The sequence below is a fragment of the Sphaeramia orbicularis genome, chromosome 17 (genome assembly GCF_902148855.1).
Source record: "Sphaeramia orbicularis chromosome 17, fSphaOr1.1, whole genome shotgun sequence".
Classification (NCBI taxonomy): Eukaryota; Metazoa; Chordata; class Actinopteri; order Kurtiformes; family Apogonidae; genus Sphaeramia; species Sphaeramia orbicularis.
Window position 1 is genome coordinate 16,212,898 of NC_043973.1, and position 16,004 is coordinate 16,228,901.

A 16,004-nucleotide genomic window follows, 5' to 3' on the forward strand; every position below is an offset into this window, starting at 1 on the left:
TTCAGTTAGTTATCGTTTTTTCTTTTAATTATAGTTTTTATTTATTTCAGCTAACAAAAATGTTTTTACAATTCTAGTTTTCGTCATTTCGTTAGTTTTCGTTAACAATAATAACCTTGGTGTGTATTAATGAAATTAACATTATCTGAAAATTTGAGTTGTTTTAGTGATTTATTCTGAACATGCAATGAAATTTAACATATATGCACTTGCAAAACATACATAATAATACAAATATCAAGAATCATAACAATCTTAGTCAGAAGAAAAGCACAATAATTCCATTTACATGCCCGAAAAGGGATGGGAAGAAGTATAATTTATTTAATCCCACCCCCTCAAACTACAATATTATTAATAATATCTGTCCCTCTTCCTTTTACATTACTCTTCTATATTTACATATCTATTCACACACACACAAACACACATACACACACACTCATTCATCCATATACACATATATATGTTTATACATATACACACATACAAATACACATATAATCTTTTACCAATGCCTTTCCTAGTTGTGCTAGCTAATAAATAAACAAATAATAACTAACTCAAGGAAGGAAATATTTACATAAACAACAGTGAACATATGGTGACAATTAATAACCCTCATCCCTGTATCTTGTGAAAAACATGTTCTTATAAGTGTTTTTGAATTGTCTTATGTTTGAACATTCCTTGTGCTCCTCCCTCAATCTATTCCAGACTTTAACACCACACACACATATGCTAAAACTTTTCCTAGTAGTGCGCACCCTCTGAATTTTGAAATCAAATCTACCCCTTAAATTATAACTCCCTTCCCTTTCAGTGAATAATTTCTGTATGTTTCCTGGTAGTAGATTATTTTTGGCTTTGAATATGATTTGTGTTGTTTGCAGTTCTATGATGTCTTTGAGTTTTAGTAACTTTGACTGTAAAAATAATGCATTTGTGTGATCTGTGGAACCTGCCTTGTGAATGATCCTTACTGCTTTCTTTTGTAGAATGATTAGTGGATGGATTGTACTGTTGTCGTTATTCCCTCAAACTTCTGCACAGTAACTTATATATGGAAGAACTATGGAACAGTAGAGAATGCGGAGTGATTTGTGATCCAGAACCTGTTTTGCTTTATTTAATACTGCTATGCTTCTTGATAATTTGGACCGTATATATCTTATATGTGGCTTCCAGCTGATCTGTTCGTCTGTTGTCACCCCTAAGAATTTGATTTCTTCGACTCTGTTGATGTTTACCCCATGTAGTTGAATCTGTATTGTTTTATCATTTCTGCAATTTCCAAACATGATTATTTTTGTTTTACCCAAATTTAGTGCTAGTTTATTAATATCAAACCACTTTTTTTTAATTTAATCATTTCATTGTTTTCTACAATGATTTAAGAATTTAAAATTTTAATGAAACAAAAAATGTTCTGACATTACTGTGTTTTGACCCTAAATCAGGACACCCACAGGTGCGTTTCCTGTGTGGTGTGACGGAGGTGCTGAAACCAGAGCGCTGGGTGTTTAAGTCCGGAGGAGGGGTCCACCTGAGTCGACAGCAGCTGCCGCTCAAACTGGCCTGGGCGATCTCTATTCACAAGAGCCAGGTGAGTTAAGGTTAACCTCAGTCTCACGACGTATGATGATGATGCTTTATTTATCAAATCGAAACACAGTCTATTATGTACGTATGTTCACATGCATGGAATACACCAGTTGTCCTTATTCTGAAAAAGACAAAATTGCTAATCATGTAAACAGCTACTAATGAGAGTAGAATAGAATAGAATAGAATAGAATAGAATAGAATAGAATAGAATAGAATAGAATAGAATAGAACAGCCTTTATTGTCATTGTACAGAAGTAACAACGAAATCGCGGTGGGGCCACTCCGCACCACATAATAATAAAAATCCAAAAACAAATAACAGTATATGTATAGATAAATAAATAAATAAATAAATGAATAAAACAGTGGGATAAAAAAGATAAAGACTAAAAAGTTAAGTGCAGTGTGCAAGGGTTGTACAAGTGCAGAAGTTATATCAGACTGTGTGTGGGTGTATGTGTATGAGTCCGTTGGTGTTGGCGGTGCGAATAGTCCAGGGGAAGCAGCTCTTTGTCAGCTTGCTGGTGCGGGACTTGATCAAATACTGAATATTACACTAGTATTCCTACATACGTGGCATCATTCATACCCCACTTTACAAATGTTTTAAAGGTGTCATATTTTCTTAAACCCACTTTTATTCATCTTTGGTTCATTTACACTGGTCTACAAGGGAAACGCTTCCAGAATAAAAGTCATGAAATTTTACCACACGAGAGTCACTGATAAAGAAAAATCAAGTCAAAAATGCTGGTTGGCTGAACTTTCCAAGATACAGCCTTGGGTCAAAATGTGAAATTCAAGAATTAACGAGAGAATGGGTTTGACTCAAAAGGAATATTTGTCTCAGAGCTACAAGATCTACTTCAAAACACTGTCTGCGCATTAGAATACATTCACTTTCCAGGTTCTATTTAGTGGAAGATTTATAAAACTATTATATAAATGTACATAAACCAATATATATGTGTAATAACACTTAATCATTTACCTTGAAAACATCAGCAAACCGGCTCTTTTGTCATTTATTTTCCAATTAATCTTATTAAAATACATAACATTTAGCACCTTTAATCTCCGAAGCAAATCATTTCTAAAAAATTGTAGACCAGTGTTATTTGTGTATTTGGACCCTAATAGTTCCCAAAGCTTGAATTTGAACCCTCCAGGTGCTGCAAAGTTATCTTTATATTAATTTTGGCAAAAATCAAGTGGATTTCTACAACCTGTTTTAATTCCTGCTTAATTTGTTACGTCTATAACTAGTCACATCACGACATTTGCACATATAAGGTCAAGACTTCCGATGAACATTTCTCAGAGTACGACATAATTGTTTGTCAGCAGCAGCGGTTGTAGTCCGTACTGAAAATATGTCCAAACTTTGTGCTGATTACCTAAAATGTTTGGTTGTTGGTTGTAGGGCTGCATAATACAGTGGTTGCTCGTTTATCGCAGGGGTTAAGTTTTAAAAATAACCCGCAATAGACGAAATCCGCAAAGTAATCAGCTTTATTTTTTTACAATTATTATATATGTTTTAAGGCTGTAAAACCCCTCACCACACACTTTATACACTTTTCTCAGACAGGCATTAACATTTTCTCACATTTCTCTCTTGTTTAAACACTCGCAAAGGTCAAACCTTCATAGATTTTAAAAAATAAGTACAGTATTATAGAATGAAACCAAAGATCAAAACCTGTTTTCAGGTGATGGTTAGCATCTTCCTCTGCCTTTTGGGTGGGACCGCAGGTGCCTTCGTCGGTGCAGAATGTTTCGTCAACATTGTGGGTTTTGTCGGGGAGAAAACTTGCAAACATGCAGCACTTCAGAGTCACACTACAAGCGATTGAACAGTTATATAAATTTGGTAAGCCGAATGCATTCTGTACTGTACAGGAGACACAGCATGGAGGAGATTGATTGACAATGGTCTGCAGTCCCTTAGCCAATCAGGACGCAGAACACAATGCGCGTTCATACGCTGTAAAAAAAAAAAAAGCATGCAAAAAAATCCGCAAAACAGCAAAACCGCACAAGGTGAACCGCGTTATAGTGAAGGACAACTGTATTGGAAAAAACTGACATTGCGATTTTTTTAATCCTGCAATATATATTGCAATATGAAAAAATACTCATGAGTATATAACAGCTGTGTGGTGCTGACATGAATGGTCAAACAAATTATACTCAGTGCCAATGAAAATGCAACACTTGAAGATTCTTATATTTTTTTTAAATCAATGAGGATTTTTATTCCATAAGCTCTTTGGAATTAATTGTAGGCCATTTCTATACAGTAAAATTAAAAAAATCACATCCAAATTTGTTGACAAAAAATAAGGATGAAGTAAGAAACTCATGGACCCCTAAAACCAAAAGTCCCAAAGCGGTCCCGGAGGTGCTGCAGCTCAATGTAGCGATCCTGCTGTGGCGTGGTCACACGTGCTCGTCCAGGGCGAGGTCTGTCTGCAGTTGAGCCAGTTTCTTCATGTCTCTGTTGCATCCTGACTATGGTGGACACATTGCATCCAAAACGGCGCGCCACCTGCCGAGCAGAGATTCCGGCCTCCAGGGGCCCCATAGCATGGCATCTTTGGTCACATGTCAGTCTAGGCATCGCTGAGTTATTGCAAATGATTTTGGTGCTTTTCAGCTTGTCTTTATATACAGAACATGACCACTCCTTAACTGACCACAATTCCTTAAGTTGAGCAGTTCATTGCTGAGCAATGAGAAAAACAAGTCTTATGAATGCAGACAAGTTCATTCAAGCGTGACAGTAGCTCAACCCGTCTCAGGTTGTTAAGAAACTGTCTGGGATTATCTTATACAGGTGAAACTGAAACATACTGATGCAGCTCAGGAACAATAAAACACATTCAAGTGTTGCGGTTTCATTGGCACTGAGTATAGTTGTGTTTCCTCTCATTGTGGCAACAGGTGCAAGGAACTATCGACACAGAACACGTGTTTCAATGTCATCCTTCTTGTAGCTGAAATAATTCCAGATAACTATCGTTGCTTTTCTTTTTGGCCCCAAGTCTTGATTTACAGTGATTTTCACTTGTTCGTTGCTCATTTTTCAATGTTGTTACCAGCGACTCACTCCAAACTGATTAAGAATGACTGTGATTGGTCAGGTACCCTTGAAATTAGATGAGAACACATTGAGTTCATTTACCTCCTACATTGCAGGATCTGTGATGTGACTATTGCGCACACATACAGTACATCGCGATGTTGATACTCAAACAACAAGAGCAGCACGGTCAACAACCTGGGGGGGGGGGGGGGGGGGGGGGGGGGGGGGGGCGTGAAGTGGTTCATTTGCATTTAAAGGGTCTGCACTCAAAACGGCCTTTCTAGTGTCATTACTCAGAAATAGGGTTGAAGATGGACCTGTGGAGTTGAATTAATGAAGAATTCAGACCCAAACATAGCATTTGCAGTTTATATAGACCACAGGGAAATGTTTTGAAATGCATAATTCCTTTAAAAAAAAAAAAAAAAAAAAATCACTCCTTTGTTTTCTTCCATTTCCACAATGTGAACTCAGTCTTCATCTTTTCTTCATTCAAACACCTCCTTGAAAATCCATCTTTTCAGTATTTGCTCATGTCCAAAACTTGATATCCTCTGTCATACTGTTTAACCCTTTCATGCATGAATTATGAATACCTTAGTCAAGATTTTTATTCCTTCTTGGGCATGAAAAAAACCAATGCAATAGAGGGGTTTTTTTTGTTTTGTTTTTTTTCATTGAGTAAGAAAAATGTCCGTGCATTATATTTTTGAAGTAAAGAAACGTGTTTAAATCCCAATATCAGAAAGTGATATGAAAACAATGAAAAAAAAAACATTTTTAATGCTGCTAATCTGATGTTTTCTCACATTTTAACATATTCTAATGCTAGTTATTACTCACTTCATGGAGATAATATGCAAAAAAAAAAAAAAAGTCTAACAATTAACAACTGATTTACACTTAAACATGTTAGTGCAGATCAGGTTTATCAAGAACAGCAAAGTTACAGTAATGGTATGAATGTCAGTGTATGGGATGATGCATAAGTGTCCACTGAGTTGGCTGATATGGAACTAAAACATCAAAACCCATAAATATACAACAGTTTTAAATAACTGTCCACTGTAGTGACCACTGTGCATGAAAGGGTTAACAGTAGGTGTGTTTCTCATTCAAACCAAAAATGTCAACTTCGAGCCTTCATCTCTGCCAAAAAAGATCTTTGTCTTTACCTCGGAGTGTAAAACGGGACTGTAAAGTAATTTCATGCTCCAACTCTGCTGAATACATGTCTGAACAATTTCCCATCAAACCTCATGTCAGCTAATCCCACATGTCTTAATTGGAAAATGATCCATTCGAAAAAGGCCAAATTCAGAGTATCCAAGTGGAATATACTGTTTATATGGTACCTGTCATGTATGGAAGACTAGTGTGCATGTAAATGTGATCATTGTTGCCATGGGATACAAGCGTTTAATGCGTATTTGTATAATTCACTGCATAATGATTGTATTTTTAATGCAATGTCCAAAGCTCATTTTCTATTTTAATGCAATTCTATTTGACCTTTGTCTGGCTGAAATGCTGCAGACTTGATTACAGTGTCTGAAAATTGGCCTTGAATCTCAATCAGTCATGTCCGTGTTGTTGCTTGTCATCTCAAGAAAAAGAGGGAAAGGTGTCACATCAGGAGAATAGATTGTGTTGGGATAAAATTACATAAATTAGTAAATGTTGTTATCAGTTAATTTGGTTTCATTTGGATTGTTTTCTGACCCTCACAGTAGGGTGCACTGAGTTGGGTTTCTTGGAAAAACAATATGACAAAAAGGTTAGGAAAAAAAAAAAAAAATCAAATATCAGTGCTCAAAAGATAAGTAGTGCAAAAGTAAAACAGCCAGAAAACAAGTCCAAGGCACTGTGATACAAAAGTGAAAGTCCTTTATTACCTGTAGGAACACAATCGCCAGTTTACTTTAACTATAGTCTTCATTGTAGTATAATAAGACGTGCAGTGCATTATGGGATGCTAATCAGGTTGATCATGTGATAACCAATGCCTTTAAGTATGGCTGAACAAGTGGTAAAGGACGAAGAAATGTAAATAATGAAAACAGATAAGAAAGAAACAAATGGAAATGCATGAAGTACATGTAAATCAGCTAAAATTTACTTAGGGGGTCAAATGAGTGGCCATTTTTGTCAAAAAAAAAGTTGTAAGAAATGCACAGAACTGTGTTGAAATAATGCTAATACATTTGTGCACAGACTACTGATATTATCTGACAGTGGAAGCTATATTTTCAGAAATATTGGATTTTGAATAGCACGTGTATGTGAAAACTTTTGCTGGTGGACGGACGTGACATTACCCATGGTGCTCTGGTCAGTACCAGTACTTTATTAGTAATAAACTTATAAACTTACTATTGCTAATTCTCCTCTCATTCATAAATGTTAGTATTGTGGATCTAAAACAATAACAGCTGACACAAAAACACAAAATGTGGCAGTGGACGGATGTGACATGGTTGTTACAGATCCCATCATACTGATGCTCAGCAGCCATGTCACCGTTTCTACAAATGATCCCTGTGCAAAAACTAGGATCAGAATTATTTATTGTCTAGTTTATCATCCTACTAAAGAGTAAATAACAATATAGAATTGTTATTTCTTTATAAAAATGCTTATTATTAGAAAACTGTTGATTTAAAAAGTGACGTGTGACATTCTTAATGTATGTATTTGCATAACATAAGCAAGATGGATCAGCACCATACTCCATATTGCAACCTGTAAAAATAAAACGTGATATGTAGTATATAATCTTGTAAGAAAAATTGGGGTATCTAAAAGAACAGAATATTTGTTTTTCAGGTTAAAATATAACTTGTCCATTTGTGACATGAAAATATAGCAATAATTGTGATGAAATTGGACATTTTTGAGCTGAAAACATAGTTCATATGACCATCAACATGTTGCAACAGAACTGAAATCCTGTGAATTTGCATAACTTGTATTTAGCAACACAAAGTTCCTTTGGGGATTCACTTATATTGATTTCTTATGCACAAAGACATAAATAAGACCTCTAAGCAAATTTTAGCCAAAAAACAAACATGTATGTAAAAATGTCACCATGATGCTGCATATGGCTGAAAATACAAGACTCACAAAACTGGCCAATAGAATAATCCATCATATAATGTAAAGATATGAAAAGGAAAAAAATAAACATATATGTATAAATGCCCATTCACATGTACATATCCATATGAAGTGGTTTTTAGCTTTTAAAGATGATGTAAAAGTAAAAATGATTCAGTAATTCAATGTAAATATGTACAAAAGGAATAGGGACTGACTGTATTTCTCATTTACCTCTGACAAACATGGTAGCAGTAGCTTCCTTTGTCTGTTAGTTCGTTTGTCGGCAGAAATTACTGAAGGAAACTGGGTGGAAGCTTAAAGCTGGAACCAAGTATGATCTCCTTAAACTTGAAAAACATTAATTGTTGAAACTGCTGCATTAAAAAGGTGTGAAGGCTGGATTTGTTTTCCTCACTTTTGGGGTCATTTGATTAATTACAGGCATGTATTTCAGTTGAGTTCAGTTGTCAGTGATTATGAAAGACTCCTATTAGACTGTCTTTGCCGTGGCAGTTTCCAGACTGAGAGCATTTTAACTGGGTATTGATTTGTAGGTGAACACAGGTTGTTAGAGGTAGACAGATATGTCAGCTGGCCGCTATATTGAATTTTTTTCAATATCAGCCATCAGCTTAAATTTTTTTTTTTCTTTTTTTGAAAGCTGATATTTGATCAGTAGTAAAAATGTTATAAGATATTTGATTGGGCACCTGTGTGAGCAGCACTTTAAGTTCAATAAATGTTACAAGAGTACTATGTGTACATATATTAATAATTTCATTTATCATCATCAATTTCATTTTTAGTGTGCATTAAAAAAAAAAAAAAAAAATCAGCCTTAAATACTGGCCTCAAAAATCAGCTGTAGATATCGGCCATTGTTTGACCCAATTTTTAAAAATCTGCATCAGTTTTAGAAAAACCCATATCGATCAACCTCTACAGGTTGTAAGTCATGTCTTTAAGGTTTATCTCTACAAGTTCCTCGAGCTGTCAAGTGGTAAGGTGTTTCATTCAGCAGAGAAAAAAAACTGACATTGGTTTTTGCTCTCAGTAATGTCTGGATTATTTTATGAATATCAACTCATTCATTTCTTGTGACAAACGGCTTTCACTGGTTTGTCATACCTGTCTTGCAGCACACAATTACACTAAAACTCCGAACCTGTTTTTCAGAGCAGCTCTAATACAATCATGGAAAAAGTCACCTTCAAAAGTCATCAAAAACAATGGTTATGCAACCAAGTACTAACTCCTGTGTGTATCATGTGACTAAAACAGACAGAAAAGAAAACATGGAATGTCTAAAAGCACTGTCTTTGTCAGTATAATGCCATAGATATTGATGTAAGAACTGAAGTGATTTTGGTTATTATCAAGAAAACTATGGAAAATGACTAGATATCAGCTCTGAAATGAAACTGTTATGAGCTATTTTTGTTGTTACCATTATATTTGTCCAAACAAATATACCTTAGTTGTACCAGGCATTAACATGAACAAGAAACTGAAGAAAACAAGGGTGGTCTAATAATTTTTTTCTGCGACTGTATGTGTTTGCATTGATTCTACAACTCTGATCTCAGCTAAAATGTGCTTAGAGGTCTTATTTATGTCTTTGTGCATAAGAAATCAATCTAAGTGAATCCCCAAAGGAACTTTGTGTTGGTAAATGCAAGTTATGCAAATTTACAGGATTTCAGTTCTGTTCAACATGTTGATGGTCATATGAACAATGTTTTCGGGTCAAAAATGTTCAATTTCATCACAATTAATGCTATATTTTCATGTCACAAATGGCCAAGTTATATTTTAACTGAATTTACCTGAAAAACAAATATTCTATTCTTTTACATTCCCCAAAATTTCTTACCAGATTATATACTACATATCACATGTTTTATTTTTACAGGTTACAATATGGAGTATGGTGCTGATCCATCCTGCTTATGTTACACCAATACATGCATTAAGAATGTCACACGTCACTTTTTAAATCAACAATTTTCTAATAATAAGCATTTTTATAAAGAAATTACAATTCTATATTGTTATTTACTCTTTAGTATGATGATAAACTGCACAATAAATAATTCTGATCCTAGTTTTTGCACAGGGATCATTTGTGGAAACGGTGACATGGCTGCTGAGCATCAGTATGATGGGATCTGTAACAACCATGTCACATCCGTCCACTGCCACATTTTGTGTTTTTGTGTCAGCTGTTATTGTTTTAGATCCACAATACTAACATTTATGAATAAGAGGAGAATTAGCAATAGTAAGTATATAAGTTTATTACTAATAAAGTACTGGTACTGACCAGCTCATCATGGGTAATGTCACGTCCGTCCACCAGCAAAAGTTTTCACATACACGTGCTATTCAAAATCCAATATTTCTGAAAATATAGCTTCCACTGTCAAATAATATCAGTAGTCTGTGCACAAATGTATTAGCATTATTTGAACACAGTTCTATGCATTTCTTACAAGTTTTGTTTTTTTTACAAAAATGGCCACTCACTTGACCCCCTAAGTAAATTATATTCTTCTTAAAGATGTTCCCTTGTTGGTTGATGGAGAACACTGCTTTACATCTTAGTCTAAAATCTCACATGGGTGTTCAGTTTGGTTCGTACTTGGTGAGTGTGAAGGCAAAAACATTATGCAAATTATTTTCATACTCATTAGACCATTCTGTTTGCCCTAATGGGAGGCATTCTCATCTTGGAATATTTTTTTAAATTTGTTTCCTGTTTGTTTAATCAGTTCACTGGTCATGCATCCTAAACACTAAGATCATAATTGCTGCTATAAACATGCATGAGCCGTGACTGTGTCATCACCCATAATTCAGCTGTCTCAACAGATGCTCTCACCACAGATTCATATATCCTGACCTGAAGCTCCACAGTTGGTTTGTGCCCTCTGGGTAATTGAGATCATTGGCCACGACCGATGTGTCACCAGTGTTTGATTTACAGCAGCAGGACAGAGGCAGGGACATAAAGAGCAAACCCACACCGGTATTTCATCAAAGGAAATGAGTACATGTAGTAAAAGAACAGGAAAGAGGTAGAGGTGGAGATTACCCAACTGAGGAATCTCATCTGGTAAAATCTGATGTATTGAATAGACCGGTCTGTTGCACATTTAAGTCTCATAATAGATCGGGAAAGCACATCCTAAAATAGTAGAATAAGCTGTCCTCACTGGATAATGAAAACACTTTTATTTGTGGATCAGAGCAAGAGTTTAGAGTTATTTGCAATTTTAGATGGATTTTATGCTGAATAATTAATTCATCCAAAAGGAAAATTGTGACATTCCAGCAGCAGCTACACGTTTCATGTGTATAAATCATAATAAAAGAGATGTAGTATGTGTGTGTGTGTGTGTGTGTGTGTGTGTGTGTGTGTGTGTTTTGCATAAATTAAAGGTCAAGGTGAAGTTCATTATACCACTATGTGTGAAGTGTCACAAAGCTCTGCACATAGTACAATGAGTAACATTAGGGAAAACGTAATAATTTGCTGATAGTTGAAATAAAAGAATAATATATTTTAATGTATTTCGGCTAAAATTTGCTTAGAGGTCTTATTTACGGTATGTCTTTGTGCATAAGAAATCAATATAAGTGAATCCCCAAAGGAACTTTGTGTTGGTAAATGCAAGTTACGCAAATTCACAGGATTTCAGTTCTGTTGCAACATGTTGATGGTCATATGAACTATGTTTTCAGCTCAAAAATGTCCAATTTCATCACAATTAATGCTATATTTTCATGTCACAAATGGCCAAGTTATATTTGAACTGAATTTTCCTGAAAAACAAATATTCTATGCTTTTAGATTCCCCAGGTTTTCTTACAAGATTCTATCCTACATATCACATGTTTTATTTTTACAGGTTGCAATATGGAGTATGGTGCTGATCCATCCAGCTTATGTTACACCAATACATGCATTAAGAATGTCACACGTCACTTTTTAAATCAACAGTTTTCTAATAATAAGCATTTTTATAAAGAAATAACAATTCTATATTGTTATTTACTCTTTAGTATGATGATAAACTATACAATAAATAATTCTGATCCTAGTTTTTGCACAGGGATCATTTGTGGAAATGGTGACATGGCTGCTGAGCATCAGTATGATGGGATCTGTAACAACCATGTCACATCCGTCCACTGCCACATTTTGTGTTTTTGTGTCAACTGTTATTGTTTTAGATCCACAATACTAACATTTATGAATAAGAGGAGAATTAGCAATAGTAAGTATATAAGTTTATTACTAATAAAGTACTGGTACTGACCAGATCATCATGGGTAATGTCACGTCCGTCCACCAGCAAAAGTTTTCACATACACGTGCTATTCCAAATCCAATATTTCTGAAAATATAGCTTCCACTGTCAAATAATATCAGTAGTCTGTGCACAAATGTATTAGCATTATTTCAATACACTTCTATGCATTTCTTACAACTTTTTTTTTTTTTTTTTGACAAAAATGGCCACTCATTTGACCCCCTAAGTAAATTGTAGCCGATTTGAAATATTACAAACAAGTACAAATGTAAAAATTAACCTATAATATAACTATACACAGGGTTATTCAAAAAGAATGAACCGACTTCATGACTCATTGCTTCAGTTCTCAAGCATCGTCATGGAATGAGTCAGTGACCATTTGAAAGAGGAGTTTTCTAAGTTTTGAATGGCTAACCTCGATGACCTTAAACATTGAATAACAACAGCCATCAACTCAGTGGATCGTGATATGCTGATACGTGTCTGGGAGGAATTCTCTTATGGCATTGATGTTGTCCGTGCTGCAGGTGGTGGACACATTGAACACTTGTAAGACAGGAAATGAAAGTTGATTGTGAGTAGAATACTTGTGACTTGGCTGGAGTTTTGTATTGCTTTTCCTTATTAAAATATTGTGTAATGAAACTGGTTCATTCTTTTTGTGTAACATATATAGCAGATGTTTGTAATCATGTATAAACTGTATATAACCTGGATGGCTGTAGTGTATAATGTAGGAGCAGACAGAGTCATATGTATTATGTATAGACAGTGTTCAGAGTTTCCTTTTAAATGACTGAACTGTAACAGGGTAAAACTGTCAGATGAATGCTTCCATGTCAGTGATCTGTTCTTTTTTTCTCTCTATTTTAGGGAATGACACTGGATTGTGTAGAAATCTCCCTGGCGCGTGTGTTTGAGAGCGGCCAGGCTTACGTGGCCTTATCACGAGCGCGAAGCCTGGAGGGTCTGAGGGTCATGGACTTTGACCCCCATGTCGTCAGAGCGGACCCAGACGTTCTCATATTCTACAAGAAGCTGAGGAAGGAGAGGCTGCTTATGCAGGTGAGTGAAGGCCTCTGCTGCCACCTGCTGGTCCCACAAAGTGCTTTCACCATCTATGGATGTGAAGCTGCTGGTTTCATACATTCTACACTGACAGTCAATAGAAACTTTGAGGTAGAAATGTATGTGTATTTCTGCTTGTAGGGGGGTTGTAATTATTCATTGTGGATTTATTGATGACTTAGTGCTCGGGTAGTTGAGATAATGATGAGTTGTCATGTTGTCATGGTTCATTACACATGGGTCGGTCTCTTTGCAAAAATAGACCAAATACACATTGAGCAATACTCAGTGGGGATCTGCACAATTTGAGGATTGGTTTGGAAGGCCTATATAAAGGCCCAAAAAAGGCCACCATTGTTAGTCCAGTGAACGGCATCATGCCACGTCTATCACGTGAACAACGTCTCCGGGCACTGGGTATGGTGGAGGCTGGTTTGAGCTCCAGTGATATAGCCAGGCCTATGGATGGGCTGTTCCCAACCCACAATCAGAAACCTGGTTGAACGCCACAACACCACAGGCTCTGCTGACGATAGACCGCGTCCAGGGCGAGAGAGAGTGACAACTCCAGACCAGGACCGCTACTGTTGGGACTTTGTGTTTGGCAGGTGCCATTTTCTTTTAAGTTTTTTGTTTTGAAATTATTCTTGAAACTTTAGATTTTTGTTTCTGTATGCCAATATCCTAAACAAATGATTCATATGAAAAAATGCCAGTTTAGGGTTTCAAAATAAAAATTAAGTCGAAAAATATGGTGTCAAAGTTTTCATTGACTGTGAGTGTACTTTTTTACAGTAAAATGATGGGTTTTTAATAATAATAATAATAATAATGGATTGGATTTATATAGCGCCTTTCTAGACACCCAAAGCGCTTTACATTATTGACCCATTATTCATTCGCTCTCACATTCTCCCTCTGGTGGTGGTAAACTACATCTGTAGCCACAGCTGCCCTGGGGCAGACTGACAGTTTTTTTGATAAATTTTTTTTTTTTCCCCCAATGTCTCCTTAATGCTTTGAGTAAATTACCATCATACTTGCTTGGGTTTGCATTGTTTTCTATTTCAGTCTAAACTAAACCGTTTAGTTTAAAAGGGACCATGTATTGGGAAAAAAAAAAAAAAACTATTTCAGAGAGAACAGATGTGTTGGACCAGGTTTCGCAAAACACTGACTTCTAACTTAGGAGGTACTGTTAATTGAACTAGGTCCTGTATAACATGTATGTTGTTTTTGTTTTGTAATTCTGATGAATGGTTTTTAGTTGTTTTGTGTTGTTTTGTTTTGTGTGTGGGTGTTTTTGGTAATTTATGTATTGCAGTATAAAGACAATTGTGATGGATGTGAACTCCAGGAAGAATAAGCCAAAGCTACTGGAGATCCAAATAAATGATATGAAATGAAACTGTTGTCTCTTTACAGGTGAAGACAAATATAAAACATACATATCCTAAGTAGTAGCTATATATATTGCTAATTCTTTCCCTACGAGCCTAAAACTTATGCAGAACTGACCATTTAAATACCAGGAGGTTCTCATTAAAGAAAGATACCTGTCACTTCCATCCCCCTAGACCTACTGTTGGCACGTACATAAATATTTCATAGTAATAATGATTTGCACAACACAGCAATTCATTTACTTTCAAAGGTTGAAAAATAGACATAAATTCCATGTTACTGGGAGGAAGAAAATCACTGCATTCAAAATAAAACCAGTAACAACTCAAATAGAAAGCTAATATACTGTTTATATTTATTGTATTTCTTTTAATATTCCAAATCCCAGCTGACCTTACTAGACCGTCCTCGCAGCGACCATCTCACCTTATAAAACCCAGCGAAGTACAGGCGGTACTGATAAAAATGGAACTGGCTCCACTCCATGTTGTTGCCCAATGAGATCATTCCAGTGAACTCACATGAACTGAAACTGATCCTGCTAAATAGGACGTAGCCATTCCTAATACTACCAATCATACTGGTGTGTTTTCTGTTGTCACTGTGGCTGCTGTGGAAAAAGGCCTGTAGGACAGTAACTTGATTAAGGAAAAAAATAACTAAAAAATAAACTCTTCTCTTCTGCAGGCATCCATGGATGACTTTTTTGGGAACAACAGGAAAGAAAACATTCGGTGAGACAGATGATTCCCTCTACAGCTTGTTAATGTTTTGCACCGTGTGCATGAATTATCTGGGGTTTTTCCCCTTTTACTGTCTGGTTAACTAACCACAAATGGAGGAGTAATAGGAAGACACACTACCACCCTCTGTTTTAACTTTTCTTTTTTGTTTTTAAACCATAATGGTCTGATTTTTAACTTATTATGAACCATGTCTACATGTATTGAAATAAAATTTTTATTCTTCCCATCTCTTTATATGATTTCTTTCTTCATAAATTAAAGCTGCAAGTGCTGAAATATCAGGGTAAAATGCACTTTTCTGCAGTAATGTTCTTGTTCCTAATGAAAAAACTAAATGTGATCTGATGCCGTTTTACAACACTATGGAAAGAAGCAATTTTTCTAAGTCTCAGAGCAGAAAATTTGGATTCTGAAGTGATCTATAATTATAGCTTTTAATCTTCTGTGGCACAAAGAAAATGGAAAACTGACACATGAATTCAACACTGAACTCGCTTTCAAAAGATGTTCCCTCATTTGGTGTTTTAATGATTGAGTGCACTGCCTTCCAAGCACGAGCAAATTTGTAGTTTGTTAAAAAGACTTCAACAGCTAATCAGTTGTTTACCAAAAAGCAGCAGAGCACTTTAACTGCACTTAATTTCTCACTTAAGGCAAATGGCAAACTT

The 16,004-nt window shown here is 35.6% G+C and overlaps 1 protein-coding gene across 1 annotated transcript in view; it reads left to right on the top strand.

Annotated features, from left to right (window-relative positions):
- The window catches only part of pif1 (PIF1 5'-to-3' DNA helicase homolog (S. cerevisiae)), a 34,883-nt gene extending 19,327 nt beyond the window's left edge, over positions 1-15,556 (top strand). The window contains exons 11-13 of the mRNA XM_030159665.1: positions 1,461-1,606; positions 12,992-13,183; positions 15,278-15,556. Coding sequence (XP_030015525.1) covers positions 1,461-1,606; positions 12,992-13,183; positions 15,278-15,328 — 389 coding nt within the window. The 3' untranslated portion in view covers positions 15,329-15,556. The remainder of the gene's footprint in view (positions 1-1,460; positions 1,607-12,991; positions 13,184-15,277) is intronic.
- The last annotated feature ends 448 nt before the right edge of the window (positions 15,557-16,004 follow it).